The following is a 12,846-nucleotide window of genomic DNA, read 5'->3' as shown; positions in this document are numbered from 1 at the left end:
ATTCTAACTCATGTGTAGGTATTAAAATAACTGCCAATAAATACCGTATTGGGATAGCAATTCTAGTGATTATGCTGTTAAAATGTGACATTGTCCCACAACTAAATCCAAGCCTTTTATGGAAGCAAATGCCAGGTTTCTGTTTTGTGGCATCCAATCAAACCTAAATCATCTCTGCCATAACCTTTGAAAGGGGGATCATATGAAAATCATTAGGATCCGTTGACCGGATCAGTGCATCCCAAGTAAAAACACAAACCCTCCTGAGTTCTTCACCAGAGGAAGACCTAAACAGGTGGCAAAAAGGAGGTTTTTATCTCCTTCTACCTCGGCGTACCTGGATTATTTCTGAACTGGTTTAACTGGTTGGTTCAGATGCTCCAGATCAACCAAATGCATCAATGCCAAGACAAGCCAGAGATCAAGCGAGGGGGTATAAAAAAACACACGACAGAGTGCATCTACAGGTTAGTAATGTTAGAATAAAAAAACCCACAGAGAAAAACATGAAAAGCTCCTGCAGCACGAGTTGTCAAAGAAAGTGAAGTTAATGAAATGAAGAGAACATTCGTGAACAATCTCCGTCTAGATTTTACACTAAATCCTAAGAAATATATAGATTTGTTTATGTGCACTTAAAAAATGTTTTATTCCGAGCTCGCAAACGAAAAAAAAATAGTTTAAGAGCTTTGTTCATATCCCTCCTGCAAAGGTTTAGTCAATTTAAACAAAAAAAAAAAAAGGCTTTTCTTTTGTAACGACAAAATCAAACCTGTAGCACAGACATTTGGCAGGTTTAACGCAACTGCATGGAATAACAACAGTTTGAACGCATGTGAAACAATATCAAAATGCTCTACCCTTATCGACATGCAGAGATTTGTTTCAGAAAATCAACAACACACACTGCCTATTTTTTTATTAATTTGTTTTTGTTAGATTTTTTTTTACCTTTTTTTTGTTCACGCTTCACTTTGATATCATGCAATATAGACGTGCAAAAAAGATAACATCTATTTCCACAAAATACATTTTATTTTTTGATGTAACTATAAAAGGTTGTATTTAAGAATGCTATCTTAGTCACATTTTTCTTTAGCATGATGATGCTAACCTATCGCTATATTGATCAGTCGAGCCCCAGAGTTGTAGTGCTGTTGCATTCTGGGAGTGCATTTCCCAGAGGATCGGCTAACACTGACATGGCGGCCCCTTCTTGAGCAGGAAGGACAAAATAGGACTTTAACGCAAAGATATATTGAGGTGCTTCGTCTTTACGTCTATTTCTTAAAAACGTCTACGGGAACCTCACCCTTACTATAAATATGGTTCATTTGGCACTTTTCACATTTTCTTAATATAAAAGGAGGTCTCTTCTTAGCTAATGAGTGTTTTGACTTAACATGTTAAGAGTTTTAGCTCCTTCAAGACATATTTTGGCACAAAATTAACTTATTGTCAGCATCTACCAGAGCGGTATTTAACACTGCCCCCTAAAACTAGCTGCTCCAGCTAAAGGACAGGTTCCGATATGTTTTAAACTTGTCGTCTTAGTACATCAGTTATTATTAAATAGCAGCATTTCCACGAATAAAAAAAAAAAGAGATGTACATCAGTAAACCTATCCAACATCTAAACCTAAAAGCTCCTACACGGCAGACAGAGGACGGGACAACACGATATGCCGAAACGAGTATTGCTTCCAGTACTTGTCACATTTTCATTTTAGTCTCCTAATGTTGAGATAGCTAAAAGAATATTTTAAAGTTTGATCAATGATATGAAATATAACTCCTTCTCACATTAATCAATGCCTTCTTAGGTCTATATACTGTTAAAGCACTTCCCTTCTTGAACAATACTATACCGTGCTGCATGCATGCTTTCTGCATATTTCACCTTTAAGTTTTACAGATGTTTTTTTTTTTATTTATCTGCCTTGGACTTTTAAAAATTAGAAATATGCCTTAAAGTGACTTGATTCTACGGCGGAATAAACAAGTTCCACAAGCTATCTTAGCTTGACAAATGAAGCACAGTATATGTTCGATGTAGAATGGGAGCGCACATTCCACCTACGCGCTTTTTTACAATACTATTTACCATCAAAATCCAGTCAAACCCCTGACAAACTTCAAATACTACCTCTTGATATGTGTTTTAGCAATATGGGAATCCAACTTAACAATACTTGTCTTGAGAGTCACAAAGAAAAATGCGTTGATTTAAAGTGGACAGTTTTCTTGCACTGCGTCCTGCCAGCTCTCACTTCCTCCTTAGAGGTGGTCCTCTGCAGCCCACAGGAGGACAGACTCAATCTGAGGCATTTGCTGGGGCAAGCAGCAGACATGCATCGATCGAAAACACCAGACATAGTCACCCATGGAGCGATGTGTTAGGAGGAGAAGGGGGTGTAAGAATGGGAGTGCACTGGAAAACTGAGGACGAGTGGGAGGGGTGAGGAGAGTGGATGGTGTTAGATGGGAGTAAAGAAGCCTCCTTACCAAGTTGTGGAGATTAAACCCTCACTGGCGCTCCAACAGAGAATGACCTTCGATAGCAATATGTCTGATTCGGGATCCAATTGTTGCTTTTCTTTTTTTTTTTTATCTAAAAAAATGAAGTTTAATTTCCCTGACCTCGTTGTTTGGGTAAAAGAAAAATCAAACACCCCCCTCCTCAGTATTAGCATTTTACATTCTGTCTGAACTCTTGTTCAGACCTTTTATTCTTCCAGGGATTAGCCTATTGGATGTATAACACTGAGCTGCATTTAAAAAAAAATTAAATTTGATCCAGTCTTCTTAACCTGCTGCTGGAAACCCAACTCTTCCCCAACACCCTGCCCTCTGATCTCAAGGAGAAAGGAGCTGACCTAAACCTCAACTGATTGATCTTCTTCATCGACCTAGTCTCTTCCTACGCCTTCAGAATTCAGATACGACATGCTTTGTCATCAAGTTCTTCATATGCATTCTACATATATTTGATATATGTGGATTTTTGTTTGTTTTTTTCCCTGCCAGTCATGATGCCATCTGCAGCACACATCCCTGACCTCGTAGGTCGGGGAAACTGCTCTCTAGCTTCACAGTGCATTAAGACAAAAAAAAATTCAGTGTACTCCGATTGTAAAAAAAAAAAAAAAACAACACAAACAAAATATATTCAACACAATAAAACAACAGCATCTTCAGCAGCCTTGTGGGTCTACATTGGGCAGTAAACGATAAGGAGCTCTGCTCCCTGGATGTGTGTTGAAAATTTCGAATCTGCTCTTTACCTTGTGGCAGTTGGACGGTTCCTTGATAAGGGCGAGTATCGGTGGGGTTATTCATCTCTTTCACTGATATGCATGCTGCCTTTGAAGAGCAAATCTGCACGCAAGGCTGGCAGATTTAGCAGTGTACCCCAGACAAATGACGCTCCCTCGTAACATTTCAGTGTTTTTCGTTTTCTACTCAACGGTTGTGTTTTCTCAGTAGTATGCTGTTAATCTTAAGTGCTCTATCTTGATCTAGTCTGTGGTTTGGAGGTTAAACTAAGGGGGGTTGGAAGACCACAGGCTGAAAAGCAGCAGTTCAACCGAGACTGAGTCTAAAATCAACGGCTCATCTTCATTCGTTTTTAGTTGCAGTTTTGCACTGAGGGTAGCCTGCAACATTTCACTACAGCTACATACAGCAGTGATATTTCGCAGCATGAGAAGGAGTAGCTGAGCAGGATAAACAGGTATTTAGGGTTACTATAGCTGCACTGCAGTCTGTGGTGGGAGTGGTTCCTGCTAAACTAGAAATCTTACTGGCTCCAAAGATATGATGAATTCCCTTTTGTAGCACCAAATACGGCATTGTATTGTTTCCTTTCAGCGTGTGCATGCGTGTGTGCATGTGTTGGTAAGTGTGTGCATTCCCTGTTCTGCTCTTTGACTGGATATATCGCTCTAAGGATCTTACTGCCAGGGGCTGCTCCCTTACTAGACATAAATAAGACATATATTACACTATTTGACATTACTATTCCTCTTCAGTCCACTTACATGAAAACAAAAGATTTAAACCAAAACAATAGTCTCATTTACATTCATGTCAACCTGAATTCACAGATTAAAAAAGAAGACTGCGCTCTATCCGGGCGATATTATTAATAAATAGCGACAATAGTGATAATTCCTGTCGTAATAAGACAATATAATCGTTAGTATTATTACTATAGGAGACTATAGAGATGCTGACGAGCCTGTGTGTTTGCCGGAGTTGGCAGGTTAAGGCGTCGCACTACATCTTGTCAGCAGGATGTGCTGAAACACTAGCGCCACATTTGGAGGAAGGTGTGTGCCTTTACACACCTGCAGGTTGTAGGGTGCATGTGAAATAAAGAAGTGCCCTCACCCTCTTTTTCCTTCGCCGTTGTCCCAATGAGGGAGGCGAAGATATATGCAGAGTTAGGTGGGCGGATGCGAGGACATTTCTTTCCTTACACACTTGGCTAAAGTTTGCAATCTTGTTCTTTTTCAAACTGTTAAAAAGGGGAAGGGTGAAGCAAGGGGGGTGGGGGGTGGGGTTCTGCTGGACGGGGGGCAAATTTCCTCCAACAAAAACGAAAAACCTGTTTGAGGGTACAGTTTGTGGGCTGGAGGGAAAGGGATAGGTAAGGTTTGGATCCCGGTGGGATTCAGGAGGGTTGTACCCTGTAAACACCAACCCTCCACCTCACCATACCTGAATCTCTCTCCCTCCCCGCACTCTGTAGCCTCTCAGGCAGTCTGCCTGTCTAAATGGCATTCAGCTCTGTCCACACAATACACAAACAGACAGCTTAATTTACTGAACAAAACAAAACAATAAAACAAAACAATAAAAATTCCCAAAAGGTCAAGACGTTAAGTAATAAAACCTTATTTACATTTTACAAATTTTTTTCTTGGTTTTTCAGCGTAAGAACTCGCTCTCCTCCCTCCTCGTCTTCTCAGCACATTTTTGCTTTGAGTCAAAAAACTTTTTTTTTTTAATATAGAATACTGAAAACACGCAGAAGAAAACGGCGCAAACGATTCCTTCCAATATTCGTTCTCTCCTCTCCTTTTTCCATTCTCCCTTTCACTTTTTTTTTACTCTCCTCCCCCAAGCCCCCATTCCTTTTTTTCCTCTTTTCCTCCTCATTTCTCATCGGCTGTCAGGTTTAGCCCACCTTCTGTGGGTTGGTGGCGCGTACCCCCTGCTCGTAGGTGATTCGCTGGCTGATCAGGTACTGTGCAGCCTGTGTGGCAGCCTGGGATCCCGTGATGGTCACCTTCCTGTTCCGGGTTCCTGGGATGAACTCGCCTTTCTTGGAGATCTGGATCCTGGCTCCGGTCAGCTCCTGGTACTCCACTAGTGTCTTCCCTCCTTTCCCCAAGATGGCTCCAACAAGGTTTTCTGGGACGGCAATCTCAACCACTTCCTTTGCTCCTTCTGCCATCTTCTCCGTCGCCAGAAGAGACGACGCCATAAGTGGGGATGCTGCACTCAAGTAACCATTAGTGGCTCCCGTAGCAGCAGCCAATGATCCCAGAGAGAGGCCTCCAAGACTTGCGGCGGGATGAGCTGCACTGGTAGATGCATCGCTAGCATATGATGCTAACAAATTGGCTGCAGCAGCTGCTGCCGGGTTGGCATTAGCTGCTACAGCAGCTAAAACCCCTGAAGCGGCCGCGGGATTCAGCCCCAGGCCAAGAGAGTTGGTGTTGTAACCGTAACTGGCCAAGGTGTTGAGAGCGGAGGTGATGGCGAGCAAGTCGTTGCCTGAGAAGCTGGACATGGTGGTTGGGAAGGCGCCAACTCCTGCCAAGCCTGCCTGGCCAAGCAGAGAGGAGGCTGTAGCTGCTGCAGCGGCCGCTGCTGCTGGCATTACCTCGGTGGAGTTGGCGTATGGAGAGCCAGTGGGATTAGAGTTGGCCACTGGCCCTGTGATGTTTGAGTAGGAGATGTTCAGGCAGGAGGAGCTCTGTGGATCTTCCTGAATCTTCTGGATGATGATCTCCACAGCTTTACGGTTTTGCTCGGGCTCGCCACTGATGGTGACCACACGCTCCTGCAGGTTGATCCCCTCAGGTTTCTGGGATAGTTGGACCCATGCTCCAGACTGCTCCATTACTGCCTTGACTGTAGCGCCGCCTTTACCAATGATAAGCCCAGCTGTACTGTTGGGGACAATCAGCTTCGCCTGTTGGGATGGGTGGGGGGGTTTGGAGGAAAAAAGAAAAAACATTATCAGAAGCTATTGGATAGAAGCAATATGGTCTCTGTTTAGCCTAGCACTGCTTTAGCCATGATCAGGCTGTTTGAAAAAATGTGATTGTCTCCACCTTGTGGCTTTCCATCAGTATTGCACTAATGTAAAGTGATATTTCAGCTTTTGAAAAGAAGAAATACCATCACACAAATGAGGATTAAACATCTTCAGCCATATACGAGAGGTAAAAAAAGAAAGGAGCATTCTTTAAAAGAGTGCAAATAATGTGAAAACACTGTGAAAATGAAAAACTGCGCAAAGGTGTTTTTTCTTCATTGCTTTGGTGGAAAATTAGAGAGAGAGGAGGAGAGGTAGAAAGAGGTAAACAGAGTGGGAGGGAAGGATGGATGAGACAGAGAGAGTAGAAAGAGGAATGCTAAAGAGGCTACTTCGGTGGAAAAAAATAACATGGACTCCCAGGGGTCAGCGTTGCCATGGAAACACAGCTTCCACATTCAAAGGGTAGAGAAAGGGAACAGGGCACACACAGATGCAAACACACAATTTTCACGGCCAAATGTAGTGCTGTAAATCAAATTCTACGTGTAAATACTTGTTGTTGGATTTTTTTTGGCAAGAGCTCATCAGACAGGTGTCCAGATGTAAAACTGTGTTCAGCTAAGGAACGAGGTTTACGCTGCAGAAATACTCAGAGCAGTGAGTCTGGAGAATAAGAGCATTATTTAGACATCATCACAGTGAAGATATTAATCTATATATGGAGAAGATGGTGTCATTTGCATTGGCAGCAAGCCTGAAGGAGCGACTACAACTGCAAGTTAAGATCTACCTTTTTTTAAAAGTAAATACCGGTAACATATTAAATAAAAATAAATTAAATAAATGTTTTAAAGTGGTAAAAAATCTACCAAAAGCGACAGCTTGATTGGTGGTGGTGAATCTCCGGCTGCCACTTTAAAAAGTGAGTTAAAACCTTCAGGTCTTTGGTAGAAAACTGATGATTATGGATTGTTTTACAGCATCAATGTAAAAACTAACAAAACATTGATTCAAAAGTTTTCACTGTGAGAAAATTAAAATGCTTTAAAAAACCATCACAGGCTTCAGAACCAAATAGAACATCATCTCCACACAATCTAACATATTTTAGAAACATTTTCAGGCAGAGTTAGTCTGACTAAATACCACTGAACCCCAAAATCAAAACAAAACCTGTTTTAACTTAATTATTTTTATTTTTTTTCCATTTTAGTAAAGGTTTCATTTTACATCCCAAAAACACTTACCAAGATTTAGATGAATAAATTAACAAATATTATAATATTTCATAGTTGGTAATAGCGATAATCCATGTGAGAATAATGCAGCACCACTTGTTGAGTGTGGATCAAAGCAGAACACCTTTAATTTCAATGTGGAACAGAAACAAGTGCAGCTCTGACGTCTGAATGAAGCAGAACGCCATGGCTGACGTGTGCCGGTAATGACGCAGGGCTCTGCTGCAGACCTGACCTCGCATCAGAGGAACATTTCACCTCAACATGAGAAGCCGCATCTGCTTTCAAGTTGTTTCAAAAGTCAACATCAAAACAAGAAAACTGTTTTCCGCAGTTAACAAACATCCGCCAAACATAGCTGTCAATAGACTTAGATTTATTTGTCATTTTGTAAGTGTAAAAAAAACAAAACAAAAAGAAATTTAGTTTGGAACTGCTCTCTGGACAATTTCAACTTTTTAAAAGTGCAGCCTTGAAAAATAGAAAAGCAAATATGTCTTGTAATAATGTTTTTTAATATTAAGTCATAAGCACAGACAGAGGCGGCGGATGGCAATGGAAATAAAAAGTCAGCTTTAAGGAAGAATAAGCAATCATTAAGATTCCTGTTCTACAAAAAAGCAAATGTATTCCAAATAAGACATAACAAATGAAAGTATAAATGAGAAAAAAGAATAGCTGATCCTCATCAGAGGAACATGTAAAGACCATGCTAGTTAGTTGTTATTTGATGCCCTTTTTTATTTCTTTCACACCTTGTCCTGCTGCTGCAGTTGGAAGCTGCAGAATGCAAGTGTGGCAGCATCCCTGATGCTGAGGTCTATTGCCACTTTGCCTCACATGTCTCATTATCTGCACTGCAGCTTTCTCTCAGGCAGCGGCTGAATTTACATAGAAATAGAAAATTAGTAAAGGCTGCGCAGGAGGGAGTCGATACCAAGAGGAGATTTAAACCCTCATGCAGCGTCTCAGTTTTACTCCTTGCTGCTTCAGCTTGAATACCAGAGAATTATCTTTTCCCTGAGGATGTTTGTTTGGGAGACGTCTGAGCTCCTCTCTGGGATTAACAGTTTTGTTTGTTGGTTTATCTTTTCTCTAAAAGCATGAATGGAAGTTGCGACGAGTTTGTATTGATCAGTTAGCTGTTGCTTTGAGTCTCAAACACAGCGAGGATTGTTCAACACGTCTGCTTACGTCCTTCTGCTACTAGAGACTCTGCGACAATCTGCTGCACATATTAATAAGAGGAGCAATGTGCTAACAAAGTGTGAACGCTACTTTCTGCTGAGCTTTGAGGAATGCATGTTTCTAGGAACCTTTAAGCTGAGAGGAAATCCAATATTTAAGTGTGCAGATAAGCACATGGCCCCACACTCTCTTTGAACCAATCAGAGCAGCCTCAGCCAACATTCACTCTTTATGGCTCTGAGCATCATTCTCCATTATTGTTTGGAGCAGTTTATTTAATACCATACAAATAAAGACAATTAACCATATAGTTTTGGTTTTATTAAGGATTTTATGGAATCGATGAAAAGGTCAAAATGAACCCCACAGCTGTTAGCTGAATAAGTACATATATTTAGCTGAATATATCAATGATTGCGAAGTTTCTACATTATCGTTTATTTTTGCCAAGATTGACTTAAGCTGGTTGCGATGGACCGGCGATCTGTCCAGGGTGTACCCCGCCTCTCGCCTGTAGACATCTGGAGATAGGCACCAGCACCCCTCGCGATCCCGCTTGGGATTAAGCGTGTCAGAAAATGGATCGGTGGATGGGCTTCACCTAGTGGCTTCTACTCGCGGCATTAAGCCCCTGTTACACCTTAACGATTTATGCCTGACATACGAATAATCTGACAAAAATGCTGGCATATGTTGGACAAGTTATGTATCGGTTTTGTATAACTTATGAGCACGCTGAATCACGCTGGCACACGTCGACGTACAGCAAGTACGTCAAGAGATCTCATGCTCAAAATGTGTTGAAATATGCCAGGATATGATCATATGTGGCTCATAAGTTACAGGTAAGTTATTTGATCGTTGACATTAAGTGTAAGTTACTCATAAGCTTAGCCAAAACCTATGAGTAACTTGTGCATAACTTATAAATAACTTATCTCCTTGTCTCCAGCGGGGGCATTGCTGCCCCCCTCAGGACATTGGCTTGTTTCATGGGCGTTACGCTGTCATTCCTTAGGCATAAGTTTTGCTGTCGTTGGACATACGCTCTGGACTCATGAATACTCTATTTATACGCCCAAACTTGAAAAAATGCATACCAAGTTCAGGATATGCCAGCGTTTTAGAAGATTCTGGGACGTCTTGGCTAAATTGTCAAGATGTGACAGGGGCTTTAGAAGGATTTGTTTTGCTTAACTTACTTGTATCACCAGTAGACCAACCTCATATGATAAACAAGACATCAAAACTTAATGAAGATTCATATAAATGGGAAAAACGTTTTCAGCCATGTTTATCAAAATAAATGAATTTTCAGAAATATTGCAGGGGCAAGGAAATTTTTATACAGTATCCATCTGGAAAGGCTCCTGTGGAAAGTGTTTGCAAAAGGGAGGGACATTCAGTACAGCCTTTGAGCTGATTGGGTAAATCATCAAGCACTACCTGTCTCCCATGTCAAGACTTTAGCCAATCGCAGCAGCAGTAGCAGCTGTGATGCATCACATTCTTGTTTTGTTTCCCAACTAGCGGAGTTAACAGATAAATCAAACTCCTACCAAAATACGGTCAGCAGGAAACATCTTTCCCATCCACAAAAACACATATTCAGGTTCTTTTGGTCATTTTCAGAAAAGAAATAGAAGGTATTCAAGCTAAAATCAGCACAGCCATGTTGTTGTTTTTTTTACTTCAAACTACCGCTTCAGGTTGATGTCATACAGGTCACTGCATTTCATTGGTCTAAAAAATTTCTGTATCGGTGCTAATGGATCTGTTCATTTCTGGTAAGATGTGTTTTCAGGAGTTTGAAAATTCCCAAATCGCGTGCAATTCCTCCAAAGCCAGTGATTGACTGGAAACTGTACAAGCAATAGTGTTGTTTTCTCCAGTGAATCCAGTTTTTAGGTCAAAATGTTTGCAAAAGCAGCCTGCATACTCCTAACCACACCTGGATGATGTAGATAAGCATGAAAGTAGTAATTAGTAAATTAGTTTTCTGTTCTATGTCATTAAAAAAAAAATTTTTCTGAGAAAGTTTAAGAGTAACTGCAGTTTTGAGAAGTGCAAAGTATTTAAAATTCAGGAAACAAACAGCTGACCTGTAGGTGAAAGCAGTTTGTTGGGTGTTTTTGCAGCTTTAACTGTACAACGCCACAGTTAGAAAACACCTCTATTTTATTAACATTATTCTTGGCCTCAAATGTAATCTTTGAGAGTGATCCTGCAGTAAAATGTCATAATATGGTTTGTTTGCGAGCAGTGAGACAGTTTCTCCTGCTTGAGGACGAACAGGGTCTGGACTGATTGAAGATGAGGGATGAAATAAACGAGAAACCGTGGGAGAGCCGGGAGAGATTTTTATCCACGAACCCTTTCATCCTCTGCACTCCGCTCTGAAGCACGCACAGTGTTGGTGTACAGGTGGGAGGATAAACAGTGGCGTGTCTGAATCCCTCTCGGTGCTAATGATCACATCTACCGTTTCTACATCCAACTGATTCTCGGCTAATGAACCTCTCCTTTCACCTCCACTCCGGCTTCTGTCTCCTCTTATTGCAGTCTTTTTATATTCCAGTTTTGACTCCTCTTTTTCAAGCTTTTCACATTTCTATAAGCCATTAGCATTCCAGCTTTTAGAAATCTCAGAGTGTCTTCCTCATGTGGCATCTTGTAAACATTTATAGCTATAATTTTCCAGCGCATTAGCAGTAGTTAATTTTTTTCCCCCTGATTTTATTATCTCAGACATCAACCTAACGCACACAACATGTTCCCAGCATGAAGGGCTTTATATTTAGCTGACACTGTTGCCTCAACCTGCACTAATGGATTCCAGCAATAAAAGTTGGCCTCTTTCCTACAGGGATGATTCTTAACTGTCTTTTTTTGTTCTTTGCATTTTCACTCCTTTTTTACATATGTTCGGTGAAACCTTTTTTTCAAAGGGCAGGGTGTGTGTTTCTGGCTTCCATCCAGCTGCTCATGAGAACGTCCTGTTGAGGCGAATGCATGACTGAGGTCATAGTTCAGAGTCAATCTCCTGTGCATGAATCCAGTCGGGCACAGATTCAGAGGGGGGAGATAAGGGAAGTGTTGACTTCAGCAGGGATGTGGGCTTAGCAGATGAGTTTAAATCAATGTTGAGGGCAAATGAGGAAGGATATGAGTTTGAAACTTGGAACAGGTTCAGATTTAGCTGGCTGGAGGTTTAGGAAGGTCAAAAATGGTCAAATGGATTCATCCAGATTGGATATTAGGTGATCCTTTATAAGCATTTTACCATCATACATATGACATATGGGTCATATGCATCATATGTATGTGAAGAACGCATTAGAGATGACCTAGAAATCTGGTCCTCCAACATTATGAAATGTTACAGGATCAGTAGAACAGTTGTCCTTTTAAAACAACAAAATGGAGCCATTAAATGTTTCATGGCGAGTTTGTAACACATATAATACATACATAGTCTTTGTGCACATGTGAATAAATATTTATATACTGTAAAGCACTTCTGGATATATGCAAACTACATTTCATTACTTTGTACTTATGACAGTGTAATGACAATAAAGTTGAATTCTATTGTATTCATTTTGTTCTATTCTATTCTAACAATGCTGCCTTAATGGGAGATTTTATTTGCCCCCACTGAACAAACATAATCAAATTAAATGTTTATTTGTTTTCTTATATTTTCAGTGGGAGGTTGTGTGGCAACAATAAACAATAAAAAAGTATTTTTATTGGACTTTAATTAGAACGGCAATAACTCTGCATCAAACAGCGCATTAATGGACGTGTTTCCTCCTTGGAACTAAAAATGATGATCTGCTTCCAAAGCCATTTAAAACCACTTTCAGAAATAGATCACTACAGCTCACTCTAAACCTGATATTGGTAACCTCCTCCATGATAGATTGTGGATTAGTCATTTTTAGATCTGTCATGTTGATAATGATGATCCGTATTCTCATCCCAGCTTTATGTTGCGTTCCGTCCAGGTCATACAGCTCTGGATGCTAACACAAACACACGGCCCGGGGGCGAGGCAGACATACTGAACATGAATCTCTGGCTTTATTTGTACTTTTGGACAAACCTATGCAGGGCACAGTGCTAGCTAAGTAAACAATGTCT

The 12,846-nt window shown here is 40.7% G+C and overlaps 1 protein-coding gene across 2 annotated transcripts in view; it reads right to left on the bottom strand.

The window, feature by feature from the left end:
* Positions 1–147: 147 nt before the first annotated feature.
* The window catches only part of LOC107097063 (RNA-binding protein Nova-1-like), an 83,499-nt gene continuing 70,800 nt past the window's right edge, over positions 148–12,846 (bottom strand). For both annotated transcript variants that reach the window (XM_015394042.1, XM_015394043.1), the window contains one exon: positions 148–6,205. In XM_015394042.1, the coding sequence (XP_015249528.1) occupies positions 5,183–6,205 (1,023 nt within the window). In that variant the 3' untranslated portion in view covers positions 148–5,182. The remainder of the gene's footprint in view (positions 6,206–12,846) is intronic.

The sequence above is a fragment of the Cyprinodon variegatus genome, unplaced genomic scaffold (assembly GCF_000732505.1).
Source record: "Cyprinodon variegatus isolate N-32 unplaced genomic scaffold, C_variegatus-1.0 Scaffold668, whole genome shotgun sequence".
In the NCBI taxonomy this organism is placed as follows: Eukaryota; Metazoa; Chordata; class Actinopteri; order Cyprinodontiformes; family Cyprinodontidae; genus Cyprinodon; species Cyprinodon variegatus.
This window is presented reverse-complemented; position numbering and strand designations above follow the sequence as displayed.